Source organism: Pleurodeles waltl, chromosome 4_1 (genome assembly GCF_031143425.1).
Source record: "Pleurodeles waltl isolate 20211129_DDA chromosome 4_1, aPleWal1.hap1.20221129, whole genome shotgun sequence".
Lineage (NCBI taxonomy): Eukaryota > Metazoa > Chordata > Amphibia > Caudata > Salamandridae > Pleurodeles > Pleurodeles waltl.
Window position 1 is genome coordinate 658,638,320 of NC_090442.1, and position 23,132 is coordinate 658,661,451.

The following is a 23,132-nucleotide window of genomic DNA, read 5'->3' on the forward strand; positions in this document are numbered from 1 at the left end:
GCTGCGATCGGGGGCCAGGAAACACTTTCAGGAAGGCCTCGTAAGAAAGGGGAGACTCTCCCCTTTCTTACGAGGCCTTCCCGAACGTGAAAAAGGCCGTTTTCCCCCATGAAAGCAGGAAGCGGCCGCAAGGCTGCTTCCTGCTTTCATGGGGAAAACACCTTTGCAACGTCAGCGCGCCTCGCGGCGCGCTGACGTCACAAAGGGGCGGGTGGGGGGCGGGGGGAGACACGGTAGCTTCCGTGTCTCCCGGGGGGGGGGGGGGAAAATAAAAAAATAAATCCTCGGGTGCGACGCACCCGAGGATTTATTAATGCCCTTCCTGGTGTCGGCCACTGGTCGTGACCCGCACCAGGGAGGGTGTGTGGGCGTCGGCCAGTGGCCGACGCCCGCATTTAAGAGGTTAAGGAAGAGCTTTGAGGAATTGGCTGAAAACTTTTGCAAAAACTTTTATCAAGTTAGAGAACTCAACATCATCGACGGGAAGTGGACGAAAAATGAGAAAAGTTAGCGTGTATTTATTTTACTCTATCTCATGGACTGCCAAGAATGTGCTCAGACAGGGGGCCGCCACCGCCCTTCCCCCAGACCCTTGATGTGGCGTAATGGAGAAAACACCATTCCAGTTCTGCAAGAATTGCTATCACAAATGCACCCAGAATGACAAGTATCCAGTGTATAATATTTTTCTTCTTGTCAAACACTGGAGTGAAGATTGCAATGCCTGCTCCGTGTTTGCGCTGAAGACGCGGAGGATGAGAGCGAAACAAAGGATGGCCCATCACGCTTTGCAAGGCCAAAAATCAACACCATCCTTTAGAGATTTGGGACTTTCCAGCGACGAGGAGGAAAATGTTGCAGAGGGGAAAACTTTGGAGGCTGATCGGGAGATGATCCAGGTTGAAGAAGGTGCACCAAAGAGGAGCTGAAAGGATTTAAGAGTCCCTAACATTCGCTAAAACACTAAAGTCGAGGGAATCAGACTCGTGGGTACAAAGGGAGCCTTGAAGTCGAAATGCTCGTCGTCCGCAGGTGTGCCCCACGAAAAGGAGTCTCACAGAGACCTCAACGGAGTTTCCGGTGGAGAAAACCCCCCCAAAAAACATGTTTTGTCTAAAGGCAGGAAAACCAGAAAGGGAGCACCCTGCCTCACCCTCCAGCATGCAGGCAGCCCCAATGCATTATGGTAAATGCAGTCAAAGTTCGTTTTATATCCAGAAAGTAAACTGTCAAATATCAAGTATTCTTGATCTGGGCAGGGAAGTTTTTAAAGACCCAGCTACTTGTAGAGGCGTCACACCGATGGCTGAAAAGAAATATAAATTCTGCTCAGAAGATTCAGCTTACATTAAAGGTACTGTCCCAGCATACTCAACGTCAGTTGTAAGTTGCAAGGAAAAAGGCAAATATCCCCTCTATATCAGGGCCATCCCCAGATAAAGAAAGTAAAAGAATCGAACTCATGTGTCAGAGGATGGAATGGAGTGCAGCAAACCAATGGCTTATCGCCAACTTCAATGCTTTGCTCAATAGAGACACACCAACATTGAGAGGAAATAAGAGAATTAATGAAACATCTCCCTGAACAATATAAAAAAAAAGGGCAGCACATCTGGTGGAAAGAATATAGCAAATACATGCTTAAAATGGATGCAGTGGACATGTCTGGTCACTAGCTAATAATGGGGATTACTGTAAGATGTCACTCTTGGCTGAGGTTTCAAACCCGAGATCCAAGCAGACATAAAATAAAAACACTCCTTTTAATGGCCAAAAGTTATTCCAGATTTGAGTCGATGAAAGCCTGAATCGGCTAAATAGAACTATAAAACTTCAAAGTCCATGGGCGCATTGCAGTTTTGTGGAGGAATACGAAGGGGATCTTTCTCAGCAAGAAGTCCAGCCTCTAAGGGTAGCTTCCAGTTGGGGAGTTCACAGCAAGGCTTCAACAGTGACACACAAGCCACTTCCTCACAACAAAGCTGAGAGTACTAGCAACAAGGGAGAAATTCCTTTCGAGGATGAGTCAGAAGAAGAGGGCAATCAGCTAGAGGAGGTGCAACTCCTACAAACAAATGATTGCATTACAGCAATAACAATATCACATACACCATCTGTAAAAGAAAACAGCAAGAAGTTAGAGTACCATCACAACTCACCAGTGGGTGGAACATTGCAAAAGTTTCTCCAGGAGTGAAGGAAATTAACTTCAGACAAATGGGTCTTGATCACAATAGAATTTGGGTATTGTATAAAATTAATCAAATACCTACCAAAAAGGGGTCCAAAGGGAAAGATTCATTCAAAGGAGGAAACAAATCGGCTTCTCATGGAGGTTGCAGAATTGTAGTCAAGCAAGCAATAGAATTGGTGGTAAATCAAGAAACCAACAAGGGAAATTATTCAACATATATTTTCTAATTCCAAAGGTAGATGGATGCCTCGCCCAATCGTCATTCTCAGGGTTATCAACAAGTTTATAAAAATACAAAAGTTAAAGATGACAACTAAATGGTAATCAACAAACGCAAGATAAGTCACATGGCCATGATTTTAATTGCACCGCAGTGGGCAAGGACAAAACGTTACTCAGCGATAGTACAACTAGCTCAAGGAAGATTTCAAAAACTACCAAGAAGACAGGATGCATTATCAATTGAAGGTGGAACAGTACTATACCCAGAACCAGAATATTTCAAATTAGCGGCCTCCTAAAGACTTAGAATTCGAACGTTTGAAGTTTCTGGAAAATACAAAGGCTGTACTAAGAGAGGCAAGAGAACCAATAACAAGAAAATGTTATATGGCAAAGTGGAAGAGATTTTCAGTTTGGTGTGTTAACAATAAGCTACTCTTGAAAATCACAAGAGAAAATAAATGTTAAAAATATTTAACTTCTCTTTAACAAGATTGTCTTACATATTCATCATTGAAGGGTCATCTGGCAGAAATAGTGGCTTATACACAATGAAAAATGGGAATAGGTTTTTTCACAGCACTAGTGGTAAAAGGATTCTTGGAGGGTGTAAAAAGGATAGCACAAATAAGAAGGGTACTAGCTCCCACGTGGAACCTAAATTTAGTTCTCTCACAACTCAAAAAACAGCCCTTTACTACATTGCAGATGCTAACTTTAAAGACTGCTTTCTTGGCAGATATTACTTTGTTACGCAGAGTTTGTGAGTTGCAGGCATTCACAATACAAGAACCCTATTTTCAAATCTACAGGGACAGAATTGTCCTGAGAACAGATCCAAAGTTCATACCAAAGGTGGTTTAAGAAAGCTGCATACATTGGACGCCAGACGTGCCATTGTGTACTACATTGAAAGGACAAAACCCTTCAGAAAGACTCAGCAATTGTTTGGATCTTTTGAAAAAAGTTACTCGGGAGAACCAGATGCAAAGATCCCAATTCTAGATGGATTGCGCAAATAATGCAGTTATGTCACGCCTGTGCAGGTGGAACATTAAGAATAGCACCTGGAGCATGCTCCACACTGGAAAAAAGGGGCAACCATTACCTTTCTAACAAATACTCCTTTACAGGAAATTTGCATGGCAGCAAACATGGTCATCAGTGCACACGTTTACACAAGTTCATACGTTTACATAACATTATTGCATTGACATTCAGATGAACAGAGAAGCGCAAGTGGGACAAAGCGTGCTAAAGCATATTCACAAATCAGTGCCCATCTTCAACCCAGCCACCACTGTAATAAAACCGCTATAAAATCAATGCACAGCATGTGAATCCAGAAAAAAATCACCCTGCAAAATGTAGTTTCTTACCTGTAGGTGTAGTTTTGCAGTTTAAAGAATTTTCTGGCTTCACAAGCTTCCCACCCACCTCCACCAAGATGATGGGAGTTAAAAATAAAAAAGAATCCAAAGATGGCGACCTAAGGTGGGAACCTCCTGAGGAAGTACGACATCGTCACAAAGGGACCCCAAATGGAGGTTCCGTTGACGCCCACCAATGAAGAAAGATAGAAAAATAGAAAAAGAAGAGGGCCTAAAAAATCTGGTGAAATAGTAGAAAATTCCAGACCCACCCACTAGATGGGTGACGGAATAATGCACAGCATGTAAATCCAGAAAATTCATCAAGCTGCAAAACTACATCTACAAGTAAGAAACTTTACGTCATGCCTGTCAAAAACAAAATTGCTGTTTCAGAAATGGATGTTGTGTTTCTTAACTCCTTCTGCAGCAGGTCTGTTCTCAAAACCCACACCCATTGTAAGGCGCGTTACAGCCTACTCATTTCTCACCTACTAAAAATCTAAAAAGGAATTCTGATATAGATTCCCCAGCTGTGGTATTGAACTGGAACATCTTCAGCATGCCAGTCATTTTCATGCTGTGATGTCTAACGAAGCAAAGGTGTTAATTGTGCCCTTTTTAATCTGCTTTTTTGTGACTTTTTACAGATTGACTACTTCTGTTCAAGTACAATCATTTCTTGGATTAAAATCCTATTTGATTATTAAGTGCATTGCTACCTGACTAGGCCTTTGCCAACATTTTTAACGAAAGTCGTACGTTTTTAGATAATCACTGATTTGCCCTATTGTTAGGGGAGGGCTAATAACGTTGGTCTTGTGAGGGGCTATAAAGGCGCGGGCATCTTTCAGAAGGTTTGTGAAGATTGGCTAAATCTTATGACAGGAGGGTTTGAACTTTGCAAAAGTATATGAAAGTTAACACTTGGCGATTTACTTCAGGTCTGATGAGAGGCCGGCCAATTGTACAAGAGTGTTGTTTCTTGAACTGGGTAATTTTCTGACTGGGCGACAGAGTTGAATGTTTTATTCTTTCTCCGGAAATAGTCAGGGAATGACTCACATTTTTTGTGTGTGTTGTTGATAGTAAGCAGTATTTATGGGTTTATGAGTTTCCAATATCAAATTCTTTTCTGGGACTTTAATCAAGTAGATTTCCGTTAATTGGGGAGAAGATTAATTCCAAATTACATTTTTGCAAACTTTGTGAGAGCTGGAAAATGTGAGCGCATCTTCTGCATTATCTGAAAACTAGAGCAAGCAAGTGGTAAATAATGTTAAAAATGTTTTTGTTTGTAGCTCACCTTGCTGTCGGATGAACAGAAAGTGCACGTGGAGGTAAGCACCAAATATATACATGTATGAACCTGCATAGAAGTCTAAGAAATCAGTAGAGGATCTTGTGATCGGAACATTCTGATAAATTGAAGCATTTATTTTTATCTAAGCTATTTGTAAGAGTTTGATATATTTTTCCCATCGAAAATCTCTTGTGCTTTTTACCTGCAACATAATGAACACTGAACTTTACAATACAGTTGGTTCTGTGTCTTTAGCATTGATATTGTTTCAGTCTACTTAGTTTAGGGTGTTGGACATTGTATTTTTCCCCAGGGTCATTTTAATTTGGGGTGACCACACTAACTCTACCAGGCTGCCTTGTTGTCTTGCATTGGGTTTGGGCTTGTAAGATGAACAGGTTTACTTTGGTATGAATTTCCTTAGCAGATTTATTGGAGGCAACACAAGTTGGTAGTTCCTGGTTTCAGTTAATGCCAATCCTGCTTTTCTTTCCGGACAGCACATTCCAGGATGGCCCTGTCTAGGTTCAAGTTGCAATATACATTCAGTGTAAATCAATCCTTGAACACAAAAGACTGGATGAAAACTGGCTTTTCCAGTTAGCAGCTTTGCCTGTAGATCTGCTTAGACATACGTTGAGTCCAATTCAAAGTGTTTCCCGTGTCAGCCCTTCGTAGTTTGCCAAACAGTTTCTAGAAACTATAGAGACCTTTTTTTGAGTCTTGCATCCCTGGGTATCAACATTATCTTGTTTGAACACCCACTTTCAGACCTCTTTTTCCTTTGTAGAAGCCTTGGAAGAAAGACAACGAAAGTATGGTCTACTTTTGTTTGCTAGGATTATGATTTTTTTCATTTGGGACCTAACTTGATTTATCCTAATTTTCTGGCAGTGCTCCTAGGTTTAAGTACATTTTGCATTCATACCTGCCCCTCAACCCTGTTAATGCAATAGTTTATGTTCTTCTGGATGTTTCGAGAAGCTCTGCTACACCAGCACGGAAAGATGTCTCACAAGGTACAGGTTTCTAGATGTTTCCGGTTTTCCACAAGGCTAGGAACCAGTCTAAGATTTGAGATGAGGGCATGCTGCTGTAACCTGAAGTAGTGCAAGGTATCCTGACCAGAGCCTGGGGAGAAGCTGACACTTTTAGACCTCTCAGGGTCCCAGTTTCTTGGGTCAGTAACTCATCCAGTCCAGTTTCATTCTGTAGTTTGAAGTCTTGTTGATCAAATTGTAAAAATAGATCTAAACGTCCAAAGACCAAAGAAAAGCTTGGACTGGGCGTACTACTGATGCATTGACCTGGGAAACTGGACAGCTCTACCCCTGACCAGATGGACAAGGAGCATTTCCCAACCTACTGGGGCAAGTATATGCCATTATGATTGTTGGCCAACTTGTCGCCAAAACATTTCCACAGTAACCATTCATTCAGGAAAAAGAATGTGTGTCACTTTCAGGGGGGCACCTGCATTGTGTTCTTGTCCTTTTCCATTGCCAGTAGTTTCTCTGTTTTCAACTTTGACTTTAGAGTCTCTGCTTGAACTGTGCCGTTGCCCTTTGCTTGTTCTTTCTTTTTCTTCAGTCTAAAGATGATGTGTCATTGGTAAATCTGTAACATGCAAGATTACATTAGTTAAAGCCATTTCATTGAATGCACATTTGATGTAGTCTGTTGATGGGTGTCATATGATATACTGTATTGCAAATGGAGGAGGCACATGGAATATAAGAGTTACCGCTGCATTTTAAACCTTGGTTGTTTTGAGGTACCACCACAGGATTAGAAGAATGAACCAAAATGCATCCAACAAGTAGCAGTTTTAAGTCTCTGCGGACAAAGACTGGATTCAGTTGTCACTGATGAATTGCAGTCGGTCACAAAGTAGTTTACAGATACCCCTTTTTAGAGTGTGCTCTTGCATTGAAGAGGGTGCATCTCTCAGTGCCTGTGAAGAAATTATTTTGTTATTGTAAGCAGGAACTGAAGGCGAGGTGGAATATGTCTGGTGAGGAATGAACAAAGCTGAGAGGTTGAGGTAGGAGTAAAGGGACAGATGACGTGGGAAAGACACTGATCTGGGCAAAGTATGTTGGATAAGATAGAGTTAGATGTGGAGGAAGGAGGGTCTGATGGTGATGTAGAATGAACAGAAGGGTTAATGAAGACAGATTATTGTATGGCCGACCGGCTTTCAAAAGATTGCGCAAGGGTTTTGCTTTGAGAAACCTGAGTGGTAGGAGGGAGTAAAGAGTGAGATATAGTTTGAGTGCAGTGCTCAAAAGGAACAAGTGGTTTCTGGTGTTCGTCAAGCATGAAGCAATAGGTACTGGTGCGGTTTGAGGAGGCTGGAGAGGGGTAAGAAGATTAAGCAAGACTCTTGAGAGGAAATTGCAAGGAGAGAAGAAAGAACAAATATAAGTGATGATACGGGTAGCAGGATAAGCATAGGGAAAAAGTCAAGGGCGGTAAGAGAACAACTGGTGAGGGAACATAGATTGTGATGCTTAGGGATAAGCTGTGCAGATTAAATTATTTGAGAATAAATGTGTGGTGTGAGGGACCAAAGTTGTATTAGTAAAGATGTTGAAGTAGGATGCAAATAAGTGCTTTGAGGTGTGAGAAACTTACTATTAGATAAAGTCATGTCAGGATTTGAGCATGAAAGCATACCTCGGGCATTGGTGATGGACATAGTGTGGGGGAGGAGAATGAGTATGAAGGTTGGTAAAGGATGTGAAATCAGCGAGAAGAGAGGGAGGTTATGTAGTGTGAGATAGAGGTATGTGTAGAATGGCATTTTGAAGTAGAGAAGATAATGTAAAGACATTTCTGACTATTCCTAGGGCCACCTCCCTCTGAAATCAATTTTAGCATCCCGAAAATGGGTTTAAATCATGCATGCTTTATAGAGTGTTGCCTTTATGGGTAAATGAGGTACGTTGGTTGGAGAAGCCTGACAGGGTATAGTCGATTGTTTCTTTTTCCCTTGTTTTCTTGCATTTCTGAATATGATTCTAGTATATTGGCAAGCAAAATATCCTTGTGGCCTCGCTGAGATTTTCATGTTCCATTTAGGGAATCATGCTGGCTGTTATGAAAAAACTGACCTTTGATGAAGAATATAATTTTGAAAATGAGGTAAGTTGTTCATCCTTTTTTTTGTTTCATGTGTTTTTCACAAGTGGAGACTCAACTTCTAAGGAAGCACATTTTACAATGGATAGGTCAAAGGTGAAAGGGGGGAGTGGCGAGAGGTCTGTCACAGGGAGATGTGACAAGCCTGCATATTTAGAACATGACTCAGCCTATCGAAAAGCAAACAATAGCTCCTCGTTTATGTGGAACTGCAGACTCTTAAAACTTATTTTGGTGGAAGAACTATTTTAATTGATAATAGCCAACGTTTCTCGATGCTTGGTTTCATTGATTCTTTTGAGCATAGTGACTTTGTAGAAATCAATCTAATGCTTTATTGCACAAATTGCATAATTTAAGACATTAAAAATCTCACATTTTAGTGTTCCTTTAAATTTGTATTTTCACAACCTAATATCTAAGCACTAATTGCAGCAGCAAATCATGTATACTTTCATCATAGAGTTTTGGTCAGATCAATTACTGTTGGGATTCACTGCTTGCAAGTATTTATTTTGCATCACTCAGAGTTCGTGGCAGTGTGACATATCTTCTAAAAGGGAAAGTGAATATACCACAAGCCATGAGAAATTACCCCAGTTTTAAATAGTTTGATTGGAATTCCAAGCTATTAACATGCTGCGTTGTGATATCTGCGAGCTTCTACTTCACCCCTTGAATCCAACACTTAAACTTATAAATATCTCCTCCCTGCTCCAGCCCATCCAAAGTACTTACTGAAATGCTTTGAGGCCTAGTAAACCAGCCATATCTGCCTTCATAGAAAACAGTACTCTGTAATCTGGAGGTTTGCAGGTTTACGCAGTTGGAGACTTAATACTGGGCAACATAGCTGACGCATTGAGATTATGGCTGCCTTTTAAAGCCGATGTAGTTCATCTTGCATCCCAAGGTTATCAAATATATGCAGCTCTACTCACAGAGTTGGGAGAGATTGTTTGATTTCAAACTGTTCAGACAATATTGTTTGGCACCTTTCTAGGTAACGTTTTTTCCAAGACAACAATTTTTTCCAGCTGCAGATCCAGCTTTGGAACATGTTACTTTGATCATCAGCCTACCTGTAGTAGTGAACGTGTTTCAGAAGGCCTGATTTAGAGGCAGAATGAGGACTAGACCTATGTGAGGAAGCTGTGGATTTTTGAGCAGCAGAGATAGAGCAATGGTAGCAGATACCATTATATTCAAAATAAGCAGTTTGTAGAGTGTCACACATTTAAAGCTTTTATTTCCAGCAACTGAAGGTTAAATTTGCACTTTCTTTAAGTTATGTGGTGCTGGTGAAATTTCTATTTGGAAACCAGGATGCCAGTGAAACAAGTGTGGTAGATATTCAGAACAATATCTGAATAACACAACCCGGCTTTCTAACTACACTTTCATGCACCCTCAAGCACACGTACCGTTTTTCTTCTCCCCATACTCCCTCTAGCCACTTTATTCTCTTTGTGATGCCTCACCCGCTTCCTTCTTCTACCTAAACGCCACATCTACAACTCAACTTCCCACCATCTTTGTCCTCCTCTCACTGCGCTGCTCCCCATCCCTCCCGCCGTCTCCTTCCCCCTTTCTTCCCACCAGTTCCTTCCCTCCCCAGCATACCGAACGTATCTCTGTAAAATCCACGTCAACAGTTTATTCCACTAACCTATTTAAACACCCAACTACCTTTCCTAACATTACCACTGTTATTGTACAACTCCGGTAAGAATGTTAAAATCAAGTTATATCCCACCTATTTGTAATCTGACTCAACTCCTTCCAGTTACTGCTAACCCATCAACCCACAACTTCAAAACTCATTAATACAATCCTGCATCCTTCTCATTCTGTAATAGCATTTCACACTTAACCCAAAAACAGTCTCTCACTTCCCTCATCTCCTTCATGAGGACTGAACTGCGGACCCCAGCACCACTGAACATAACATCAACATCCCCTTCAAGCACACTCACTCACCCACGCACTATCCACATTTTACCAGTCACACTCATTCCAAACCCCGATCAAGCGCTATAACCATTCAATTCACAATGACTAATTATAAACCCCTACCCATCTCACCAGTTACTGAATCTAGAGCACTACAAGTAGATCTTGCGTTCTGATCTGTTTGTAAGAGTGCACTTGTAAATAAAGTCCATATAGACATTTCAAGCCCCCTGGCAAAGACAGGAAAGAACCAACTTAGCAACACGAGCAGGAAACACAGACAGGCTGTGACCTCTGCATCTCACCCAACTTACCTGGAGACTCTACATATTGGATAATGATCATTGCTTTCATAGACTGCCAGGATTATGTAATTTGTTCTTGTTCTAGAACCTCTTTCCCCAAAAGATGGACACACACGATATCCCGCTATATATTTTGAAATACTTTATTAAATATTAAAGCCCAGTTTTGAACCACATTATATAAACAAGCGTTCATGTAAAATGATGGTGAAATAAAAAAATACAATAAATGTAAAATCAAAACAACAATAATGGATATACGTGGTTCAAGTACCCACCGCATCTGTTATCACCGTATAATCAGGTTATTTATGTGTATGAATAGGCGTGGAATTGTGTGGTATGGAATGCAAGTAGTATGAAGGAGAAAACAATACTTCCTTGGACCCAGTGAATCCTATGCCGCCTTCCCTGGAATAGTAAACATAATGAACGTGTGACACCTGCCCTGCTGAAATGGAGCAGTGAAAGGACATCACGTGATCTAAAAAAACAATTACTTACTCAGGGACAGGAATAGAACCTGTGAAGGATATCGTAAAAATAAGGTCAGAAGCCATTACCAATTGTACTGAATTTATTGAGGAGCATATGAGGATCCACTTACCCCTGATAACACATTTTGCAAATGAATTATAGCGAGGGCGGCTTATAGTGGTGCTGCTCCAAATGGATGCAGACTGCGGCAGCCTGGGAGCAGTGAGGCGTGGGGACCGTCACTGTCTTATTCTTGTGCACAAATATTTGACGAAAGTGAGGCTTGAAGCACATCATGCGTTCCAGCATTCGCTGAGGACCCTGCTGAGAGAGACAGAACAGAGCTTGGGCCTTTGTGGAGGTCCGAAACGGCAACGCAAATTGAATTGAATAATTTCAGCCTTAAACGAACCCAAAAGGAAAAACACAATTGAATGGTATAATTCCAGTTTTAAGGAAAACTAATTAAAAGCACAAAATTAATGGCTAACAGAAAACAAATAACATAAATTACAAAACTCATAATAATCATAATACTGCCAAGATCTATAGATTGATAGAACTTATAAAGGCGCCTGTATTCAATCCTGAAGAAAACCTGAAAAAGATAACACAAATTGATTAGTGTACATCCAACCGCTAAGGAAAACCTATTAGAGGTGGAGAACCAGTATCTAAAAAGAAACAAATCAGTGACATTCAACATGAAATACAGACATAATAATAAGCAAAGTAATTCCATGAGATATTGGAAATTGTAAAGGCACCCATTATCATCTGAAATAAGTACACAAGTCAGCGCCTTTCTTCATTCGTATTGAAACCATTATCAATTGAGTAACAGCACATTATGCATCTCTATTCCAGTTCCTGTAGGATGAGGGCAGCATTATCCCCTTTCTGTGGTGCTTGTGCGACTTCCAGTACCTGCCATCTAATATTGGTGGATGAATGACCAGCCTCAATGAAATGGGGGTACCAAGGGTCCGGAGGTAACCCTGCTTCTCTGTTGGCCAATGTGTACCTTAATTTGCTGTGTGGTCTGACCAGTGTAGATCTGCAGGCATGGGCACTATACGCAATATACAGCATTAGAGGTGTCACAACTCAAGAAATGTCTGAGCTCCACATTAATGTCACTATGTACAAAGGTCTTGGTATTGTTTGTGATTTGGTGTGCCACAAAGCTTCCAAATTTATAGTGTCCCTTAATAGAGGGCAATCCCCACATATCTTGTACTGTGTTACAGTCTTGTTTGATGTGCCAATATTTCTTAATGGAGGCCACAATCTTATTGGTTTGGGGACTTGGTAACGCATACCAACTGGTGAACACTTTTACTGGATTTCTTCTGTAGTAACCCCTCTCAATTACTATACCAAGCTCTCTTAAAAGCAGCTCTAACAATTTGTTTGGGATTGCCCCTGTCTAGTAATATCTTTGGAAGTATGCTGACTTCCCTGAAATAATCAAATATTTGTGTACAATTCCGGCATAATGGTAGGAATTGGCCCTATGGGAGGCCATCTCTCAATGCCCAGGAGTGAAAACTTTGATATGCTAACCACATATATTGTTCATTGTTGTTTTGAGTGATACCTATGAGTCCCATTGTTTAGTTGTGCATTTACTCCAAGGCCTCATGGGTTGATGAGTAGCTCTTATAGTTGCGTAGTTGACTTAGAATGTGACAGAAAGCTCCAGTCTATGCCAGTGCATAATCTTCAAGCAGATTGCTTGTTGCTTCAATGCTTCCTCAGAAGCCTGGAGATTTTCTTTCTTAAAATGCCCTTGCATCCAACTTATATAGAATCTCCCAGCATTATTATGAGAAAAACAGGCCTCATGGTCTATGATGTAAGTTGTGAAAAAGAAACGTGAATGTCTTCTGTACGTTTACCCAAATATACTCTGCTTTATAAATCATTATCTGAACTATTGATGCAATATCACCCTACAATAAACCATCATATTTAGGCTTTCTTGTTTTCAGTTTCTCTTCAATGCGAATTCTAGTACGTTTTTCACTGTTTTCTAATGTTTTCAAAAATGGTAAAAACAGTTATCAGTGTTTAATATTTTTTGCTCCATAAATAATCAAAAGAGGGTGCTTTTTAAGAGCTTGAAAAGAAATCTACTGTGATTTGTTCTTACCCTCATTCATTACTGTTGTCATTTACTCCTACATTGTTTCTTGTTACAAACTCTCTTCTTCTTACTTTTTCATTGAAGGCAATCTTTCAAGTAACTAAATATATATTTATATTCATTCAGGGACGTTATAGTTAGGCTCACATTTTAAGTGTACCAAACCATAGAAATTCACCAGTTAGATTTATCTCACGTAGTTAGTTATCTTAAGTAACTATAACTCATGCCCTAAGGTAACAATAACTCGCGCCCCCACCATGCGCAGTTATCTGAACGATAATATTACTACAGATGTTAGTGACCTTTTCAATGATGTTATCATAGATGTCATGAGTTCTGCAATTTGTGCAGTAATTAGCAGTGCATGGCAAGGACACAAGTTTTAATTACCCTAGGGCACGAGTTATAGTTACTCGAGATACCTCTAACTATAACTGGTGAATTTCTATGGTTTGGTTCGTTTAAAATATGATCCTAACTATAACGTCCCTGTAACGTTTGGCCTTTTAAGTGAATTTCTATGGCTTTTTTAATTCTGTTTCCTAACTATAACGTCCCTCTAACCTTTTTTTTTCTTCAGTGATTTTCAAATTTTTTTGTAACGTAAAGTAATTTTCATTACTATACTTTAATCCAACCACCACAACGCATGTGTGGGGCGTCAGTGGACTGCAGGGCCAGACCTGCAGCCAGACCCTGCGGCCAACCCCCCCAACCACCCAAACCCATGCTGTGCACGCCTGTGCGGCAGGAGTTGCCTGCGGCCTGTCTCTGTGGGTGTGAGAATAGGTGTGAGAGGGTTATCTAGGGAAGAGTGGCAGTGAGAGTGTCTGTCTTGATGGGAGAGTGGGTGCATCAGTGTTTTAGTGAGTTTGTCAGTGTCTGTGTGAGTCTGTGAATGGGTGTGTGAGGGTTTTAGTGGGTCTATGACAAGGGTGCACAAGGGTCTGAGTGGGTGCATAAGGGTCTAAGTGGGTGGGTGTGTGAGTGGGAGAAAAATTGAAAAAGAGAAATTGAGAAAGGGAGAAACAGAGAGTGATTTTTTTAGACTTTGGTGAATGATCTACTTAAAATGAAATATTTCTGGACAAATTGAAAATTAAAAATTATTTGTCAATTAAAGAATGGGATCACCTTTTAGTATAAACCTTAAACTTTTAACATTTTAAAGACATTAAAATAGGGAATTTACTACAGACAGACCTGGACTAGAACCCTCAACTTTCTATTTGAGGGTCTGTGACCTTAACCATTATGCCACAAGTAACTCCTTACTGTGCTGTGTCCAGACATACCTATGACAGTCAACCCAAAGATTTTGATAGGAAGGACATGTACTAACAGTGAAAACACTAGTAAATAAACACACTGTAATGCAATTCTTGGATTTGAACCTTCAGCCTACAGAGTGACAGTCCAAGACCTTGAGCTTTAGGCTAGAAGCCACTCTAGTCTGGTGTGCATTAAAACATTACTCTAGCATTCGAAGCAAACATCTTGCTACTCTGACTTTTTGAAGTCATTGCATGGAGAGACCATTGCGATGACCATCTCTTTCTCTCTTCCATTTCATTATGGGATGGAAGAGAGAGACTTAGAGTGACAAGACCACGGGGGAGTCTCAGGGCCCCCGCGGTCCTAGCTGGCTTCCCAGGTGATGTGGGAGCTGGCATTACTCCCCAAGCAAGGAGCTGTTTTTAATAGCAGCTCTCTGCTTGTAGGAGCAATGTTTTCATCTGCCTTCCCTACACGCATATTTACGTGCAGGTAAGACAGATGAAAACTACACTTTCTGAAAGTGAGAGCTGTTTGATAGCTCTCTTGCACAAACTGGACTTTGTTTGCTTTTGCTTGGTAGAAGCTGTCATACCTCCCACCAAGCACAACAAACAGCTATGTCCCAGGGGTGGGCACCCCAGGGTATAGCAAGAGCCAGCCCTGGGAGATGGCGGCACCCACGGCCATCCGTGTCTCCTCAAGGGGGGCTGCATGGCTCCTATCCAATTGTGTTTGCCCCAGGGAGGTGGTGGCCCCTGGGGCTTTATGGGTCGAACCCCCTTCACTTGTTATTGTAGCCCCGGGTGATGGCGGTACCCGTCAGAGGAGAGGGGGTATTAGGGTTGCATGGTGGGGGAGTAGGCCCCCTGCATTAAAATGGGAATGCCCACGGGACTTGACCTACCCTGAGGCTTATTACAAAACAAGTGTGGAAGGCCACACTTTTTTTTTTTTTCACCCGATCCACCACAAATTACTGTGAAAATGAAAATAAAATGCACTTTAGCTCGGGGGTGGGGGAGTGTCTCTGGGACCCCAGCACTAAGGCGTCAGGGTGACTGTACCCTGGCCCCTTTTGTTTATTTTTACACTTTATCAAAATAATGCGGGGCAGGCCCTCCCCACCCCCCCAGCCCTGGGGACCACACCCTCCCGGGACACTTAATGTCAATAATGCCGTGGGCCCCCCTGCAGCCCTGGGAACCACCACCTCTCCGGGTCTAATTTTCAAACAAATAGGGGTTCCATTGCAGACCCCCAGACCTTGGAGACAACCACCTCCCTGGGGTGATTACGTTGGAGGGGGGGTGGGATGCACGGCCCTCGCAGAGCCACTTATGGCCTGGGGGACCACTACCCCCCAGGGCCGTCTCCTGCTTTGTCCTGGGGTGCCCATCCCCAGGATATAGCTTTTTGCTGTGATTTGGCTTTGACAGCACCAATCAAGTCAGAGCAAACACTCTGCTTGCAACATACAAAACCACAGAAATTCAGCAGTTATAGTTACCTCAGTTAACTATTTTGTGCTCCCATAATGCACTGCTTATGACCTCACATATTACATCACTCATGACGTGGCCAGGGACATCACTGATGACATTTCACGTGACATCACTGATGACATCATCCATAGAACCACTCACACACCCACTCATACCTGCATACAAACTCTTGTATATCCACACATAGCTACTCACATACTCATTCACAGACCCATCAAACTACTAACATAGACCCACTGACTCACTCGCACAACAGTACTAAGTCAGCTATTCACACACTCATACAGCCACTCACACATTCATTCACCTCACATGCCCAGTAACAGACCCACACAACAACTCACACACCCACACTCTCAGACAGCTACTCACACATCCACTCACTCTCCCAGACAGTGACTGACACAGCCACTCACGTATGCATGCAGCCATGTATATACCCATCCATACAGTCACTGACTCACCCAGTCACTCACCTATACAAGCACTCACACACCCACTTAGTCATTCATACAGCCACTCCCACACCCACTCACTCAGAAAATGCAGCCACTTGTACAGGCACTTGCTCATCCATACAGCTACTTACACATCCACTAACTCTCTCATACAGCAAATGACTCAAACACTCACCCATAGACCCAGTCACACACCTGCACAACCACTGGATGATGTCAACAGTCATGTTATCTGAGATGTCATCATTGATGTCATTTGAGATGTCATGAGTGATGTTAATGACCAAGTCATGAGTAATGTAATATATGAGGCCATAAGCAGCGCATTACATGGGGTGCAAGTTTTAGTTAGCTCAGGTAAATATAACTTCTGAATTTCTATGGTTTTGTACGTGTGAAATGTGAGCCTAACTAGAATGTCCCTGTAACCTTTGGTGTTTTAATTGAATATGTATACATATATATTTGTCCATTCATGCACCACCTTGACATGGGTTGGAAAAAATAATTTCAGCACTGGGAGATTAAATATGTTGACAAACCAGAAGTAACGTACAAAAAGCATCATAATTGAAAGACATGGTAGTCAAAAATAATTTTTCAAGAGCACAAAGAAAAAATTGGTTTGATCATTCTCAGAATGGATTCAAAATACCACAGCTGTAAAGCATGCAAAATTGGAAATAACATGACCAAAATTGTGGATGACAACATCAAACCCACACTTATAAACCATTGAATAACCTGCCAATCTAAATTTGTAGTTTACATAATAGACATGGGTTAATATACATTTGTAGCACCATATTTCTATTGATGAAACACATTTTGGAACATATCAGAGTGGTACAAACAAGAGACACCAGATTTGCAGTGGCAAAACATCAATTAAATTAAATTGACATAGTAACTGTTTGCAATAGAGGTGGAGACCAAATCAAAAAATTGAAAGTTTGAATCACGGGTACATCATTAAACTCAAAACCAAGCAACCAACAGGATTAAATAACGATGAGGCACTATATGTATGTCTATAAATTCAAATTGACTTGACTTTAATGCATAACGCATCTGAGGAACAACTATTTTAACACAACAGTGAAGCAATTTTGCAGTACAGTCCATTGATGAGTAGAACGTCCAAGGTTGTACATGTGTGCACTTACCATCACTTGAAGGTTATCTAAGAATACCTTCAGGAGCAATACCAATCAATGGAATAACATTAAAACAGTGTGAGACATTCAATTAGAATTTATAGGCATTGAAGCCTTGATTGCTTACCACAACCATTGCTTGAGCATTATCAGGATTATACAGAACGTGTCATGATTGTGAAACTCTTTGAATGAATAACATCCACAACATTGGTATAATTAGCAACACTGTGTTAATCACAATCACCAATGGTATGTATAATATTTTAGTAAGGAATATTAGCATCACTGTGTTATCCAGTATTGGATCTTTCATGGATTCACATGCTTGAATCATCCCCGTCATCGAACTGGGTGTCCCACGGTACCTTAGAAAGCATTAAGTAAGAATAACCATAGCCTATAATGCTAGCAATCTTAAAACATATAGCCTATCCATGTTCTTTTGAAAAAATAATCAAACGTGACCTATAATCAATCAGGTGCCAGCACCCTGTAGAGTACTCCCAAGAGAGAATCCTTCCCTCTGATTTTCTACTGCACATCGTGTGAAGAGAGTCCCTCGGAGCACTGCTCAGTTTTTTCCTGTCAAAAGTATTTTTCTCTCAGAGAATGTCTGATACTTCTAAGAAAGGCCTTTTTTGCGCTTGCAAGACCTGTGGCAAGAGAAGGCTCCATGTGGGTGATCCACATAAGGATTGTTTATACTGCCTGCATCCCAAACATCAAGTACAAGACTGCAAAATATGCCGCACCTTCTCTGCTAAAACGCTTAGAGATAGAGAAGGAAGACTTTTGATCTGGTTGCAGTCAAAATCTGCTGCTTCAGGTGAGGAGAGTGACATTGATCCAAAGCCTCAGAAAAGGTCTAGATCTTCTGACCCTGGGCGGTCTGAGGAAAGCAGAAGACATCATAAATCGCACCATAAAGACCCATCAAAGACATTCACAGCCATCCTCTCCACATTTCAAAAAGGAGTCTCAACATCATTCTCCTTCTTCAGAACCTTCAACATCAAAGAAGGCACTTAAATTGAAGTCGACAACGGCATTACCGTCAACGATAATATCGACTACAGCGACAACAGTCACAGTCGCCACAGTCTCGTCGACAATGACATAGTCGACGTCGGTGTTAAAACCGCCAATCTGGTCGGTGCGCGTGAGTGGCACCAAAGGACTTCCATCCACAGAATCATCAGCGAGATCTTCTGCGCCGTCGAAAATCCCAACATCGATGCAAACAGTGTTGAAGAAACCCTCGTCGGCAGAGACATCGTCAGTGAGGACTTCGTTGATGGAAACTACCCAGTTGAAGACACTGTTGATGATACCACAGTCGACAAGACCACTGTCATCAGAGCCATCGATGACATCACCGTCGACGATAATACCACTGTCGACGACGGCACTAACATTAAGAGACCCAACAGTTCCCTCCTCTGCTGGTTCTTCTGAGCATCGCACAACGGTCAAGATCACTACACTTTCTAGAACTACCCTTTATCCTGAAGACACCTCTTCTAGCAAGGGGACTACATTAGTGCCTAGTCATCTACTGGACTGGGAAGATGACGGACCGTTGGGAGACGCTAATAGTCCGATCACATTTACATGTCAAGTATCAGGATGATGATGATGATGAATACGAACACCATCAATATGGCCCTTATCATGCTCATCATAAGTATTATTATGAAACCGTACAGTATCAACAACCGTGTGATACCACGCAAATGCCTGCTTCATTGAATCAGGACCTACAGATCATGCTCCAGGACAATAAGAGGAGATTTCCAGTTCAAGTGAATGAACAGCCACAACAAGTACAACACTCCTCACCAGTTACACCAAGAACCGTTCCTCCACCTCCGGCAATACCAAGGTTCACACCTACCTCTTCATTAGCTGCACCCCAGAGGCAAGACATCACCTCTTCGGAAAGGGAGGAAGGAGAGATCATCACTCCTCAACATGTGAATGATGAGTGGGATGATTACTTGGCCCCTACGCCATCACCACCACCTCCTCATCTGTTGGATGCCCCTCCGAAGGATATTGGAGGATTTAATCTGTGATGGACAGAGCTGCGGCACGCTTTCATTTGCCAACATCTGTTTCACATTCTGAGTGTTCCTGATTTTAAGGAACAAGCAAGGAAATCAGTGAGATCAGTTCCATTATAGATTTTATATTGAGTGAGGGTGTGAAAATTATGAAAAACCCAGCCACAGTCCCGCCGGTACCACCTAAGTTAGACAAGAAATATAAAACTTCAGATGACTCTCCAGCTTACTTAATAGGGCTCCCTAAACCAGACTATGTCGTATCTCAAGCTCCCATCATTAGATCTCCAGGATGCCTATTCCCACATTCCTATACATCCCAGGCATCGCAGATACCTTCACTTCAATGGAGCCGGTGCCCATTACCAATTCAAGGTTATCCCTTCTGGGTTGAAGTCAGCACCAAGAATCTTCACAAAGTGACTTGCACCAGTTGCAGCCACTCTCAGCAACAGAGGCTTTCAGATATTCCCATATCTAGACGACTGGCGGATAAAGGCACCAACTTCGCAGCAGGCTTCTGATTCCACCAACACCTGTCTAACCTCATTTCACAATCTAGGTTTGACTATAAATAGTCAGAAATCAGCCATTATTCCGACACGCAAAAAGGTATTTTTGGGTGCAAAACTCCACACAGACAGAAACAAGGCGTTCAATGGCATCGGTCGCTGTAGATACGCATGTTTTGCATAGCTCGCCATCTGGTGTTGGGCCGGAGTGTTACAAGTTGTTTTTCTTCGAAGAAGTCTTTCGAGTCACGGGACCGAGTGACTCCTCCTTTTGTCTCCATTGCGCATGGGCGTCGACTCCATCTTCGATTGTTTTTTTTCCGCCATCGGTTTCGGACGTGTTCCTGTCGCTCCGACTTTCGGAACGGAAAGATAGCTAATTTCGGAAGATTTTCGTCGGTATTGTTGCGTTCGGGATCGGCGTAGTTAGATTCAACACCGCGTCGAAAGATCGAAGAGCTCCGGTGCCCTTCGGGGTAGTTTTTCGATCCCCCGTCGGGGCCTGGTCGGCCCGACCGCGTGCAGAAGAACGCCGATGGAACGGACCCCGTTCCGCTTCTGTCCCAAATGCCACAATAAATACCCCTATACAGACCAACACTTGGTCTGTAACCTGTGCCTGTCACCTGAGCACAGTGAAGACACCTGCGAGGCCTGTTGTGCGTTCCGGTCCCGAAAAACACTCCGAGACCGTCGAGCCAGAAGACTTCAGATGGCGTCCGCGCCGACAGCCCACCGAGAGTTCGAGGAACAAGAAGAGGAAGGAACCTTTTCGATCCAAGAATCGGACTCCGAAGGATTCGACGATACACAAACCGTGAGTAAGACGTCAAAAACCACTCAGAAGAAGATTTACAAGGCCCAGGGGACGCCACTGCCACCAGGCCATGGCTCGACCCATAAATTCGGTGACCGACCGTCGGCACCGAAAAAGGCCCAAACAGTGCCGAGATCGTCCGACTCCGGTCGAGACACCGGCACGCAGCCTTCTCGGGACCGAGAAAGTGCTGGAGACAAGCATCGACACCGAGATACCGGTGTAGACACGGCTCGACGCCGAGACAGCGGCACCGACGAAGATCGACGCCGAGAGGTTTCGGCCCCGAAAAAGAAAAAAGTCACCTCGGAGCCGAAAAAAGATGCAGACAGGGTTTCGGTGCCAAAACAGACTGCAACCGACCCAGTTTCAGGCTCTTATACAGAAGAGCAATCGCTAACCTCCCAAATGCGAAAGCATAGGTTTGAGGAAGAGCTACAATCAACTGATGTAGACCATACGCAAAAGCGTATTTTCATACCGGAGGGGACAGGAAAAATAAGCACCCTTCCCCCTATTAGAAGAAAGAGAAGATTGGAGTTCCAAACTGAACAAACACCACAAACAAAGGTGGTGAAAAAGGTTACTCCACCACCCTCTCCTCCACCTGTAATTAACGTCTCACCAGCACAAACTCCATCACATTCCCCAGCTCACACCACCATGAGCCAGGGTGACCAAGATCAGGACGCATGGGACTTATACGATGCCCCAGTGTCAGATAACAGCCCGGAGGCATACCCTACGAAGCCATCTCCACCAGAGGACAGCACTGCGTATTCTCAAGTGGTGGCTAGAGCAGCACAATTTCACAATGTAAGCCTCCACTCAGAACAGGTTGAGGATGATTTTTTATTCAACACCCTCTCCTCCACCCACAGCTCCTACCAAAGCCTGCCTATGCTCCCTGGTATGCTCCGGCACGCAAAAGAAATCTTTAAGGAGCCGGTCAAAAGTAGGGCAATCACACCAAGAGTGGAAAAAAAGTATAAGGCGCCTCCTACAGACCCGGTTTTCATCACTACACAGCTGCCACCAGACTCTGTCATTGTAGGAGCAGCTAGGAAAAGGGCCAACTCCCACACATCTGGAGATGCACCACCCCCAGATAAAGAAAGCCGCAAGTTCGATGCAGCTGGTAAGAGAGTCGCAGCACAAGCTGCAAACCAGTGGCGCATCGATAACTCTCAGGCACTACTTGCGCGCTATGACAGAGCCCATTGGGATGAGATGCAACATCTCATTGAACATCTGCCCAAGGACCTAAAAAAGAGGGCAAAACAAGTGGTTGAGGAGGGACAGAACATTTCAAACAACCAAATACGCTCCTCCATGGACGCTGCAGATACAGCTGCACGGACAATTAATACATCTGTAACTATCAGAAGGCATGCATGGCTACGAATGTCTGGATTTAAACCAGAGATTCAGCAAGCAGTTCTCAATATGCCTTTTAACGAAAAAGAACTGTTCGGTCCAGAAGTGGACACAGCGATTGAGAAACTCAAAAAGGACACGGACACTGCTAAAGCCATGGGCGCACTCTACTCCCCGCAGAGCAGAGGGAATTACAGCACATTCCGTAAAACACCCTTTAGAGGGGGGTTTCGGGGTCAGGGCACACAAGCCAGCACCTCACAGGCAACACCGTCCAGTTACCAGGGACAGTACAGAGGAGGTTTTCGGGGACAATATAGAGGAGGGCAATTCCCTAGGAATAGGGGAAAATTTCAAAGCCCCAAAACCGCTACTACTAAGCAGTGACTCACATGTCACTCACCCCCTCCACACAACACCAGTGGGGGGAAGAATAGGTCATTATTACAAAGCATGGGAGGAAATCACTACAGACACTTGGGTTCTAGCAATTATCCAACATGGTTATTGCATAGAATTTCTACAATTCCCTCCAAACATACCACCAAAAGCACAAAATTTGACAAAACATCATTCCAATCTCCTGGAGATAGAAGTGCAGGCACTATTGCAGAAGAATGCAATCGAATTAGTACCAAACACACAAATAAACACAGGAGTTTACTCACTGTACTTTCTGATACCAAAGAAGGACAAAACGCTGAGACCAATCCTAGACCTCAGAATAGTAAACACATTCATCAAATCAGACCACTTTCACATGGTCACACTACAAGAAGTGTTACCATTGCTAAAACTACACGACTACATGACAACTTTAGACCTCAAAGACGCGTATTTCCATA

At 42.8% G+C, this 23,132-nt stretch overlaps 1 protein-coding gene across 1 annotated transcript in view; it reads left to right on the forward strand.

Annotated features, from left to right (window-relative positions):
• Window positions 1–23,132, forward strand: part of XPOT (exportin for tRNA) — a 710,192-nt gene that overhangs the window by 313,323 nt on the left and 373,737 nt on the right. The window contains exons 10-11 of the mRNA XM_069229126.1: window positions 5,088–5,126; window positions 8,174–8,236. Coding sequence (XP_069085227.1) covers window positions 5,088–5,126; window positions 8,174–8,236 — 102 coding nt within the window. The remainder of the gene's footprint in view (window positions 1–5,087; window positions 5,127–8,173; window positions 8,237–23,132) is intronic.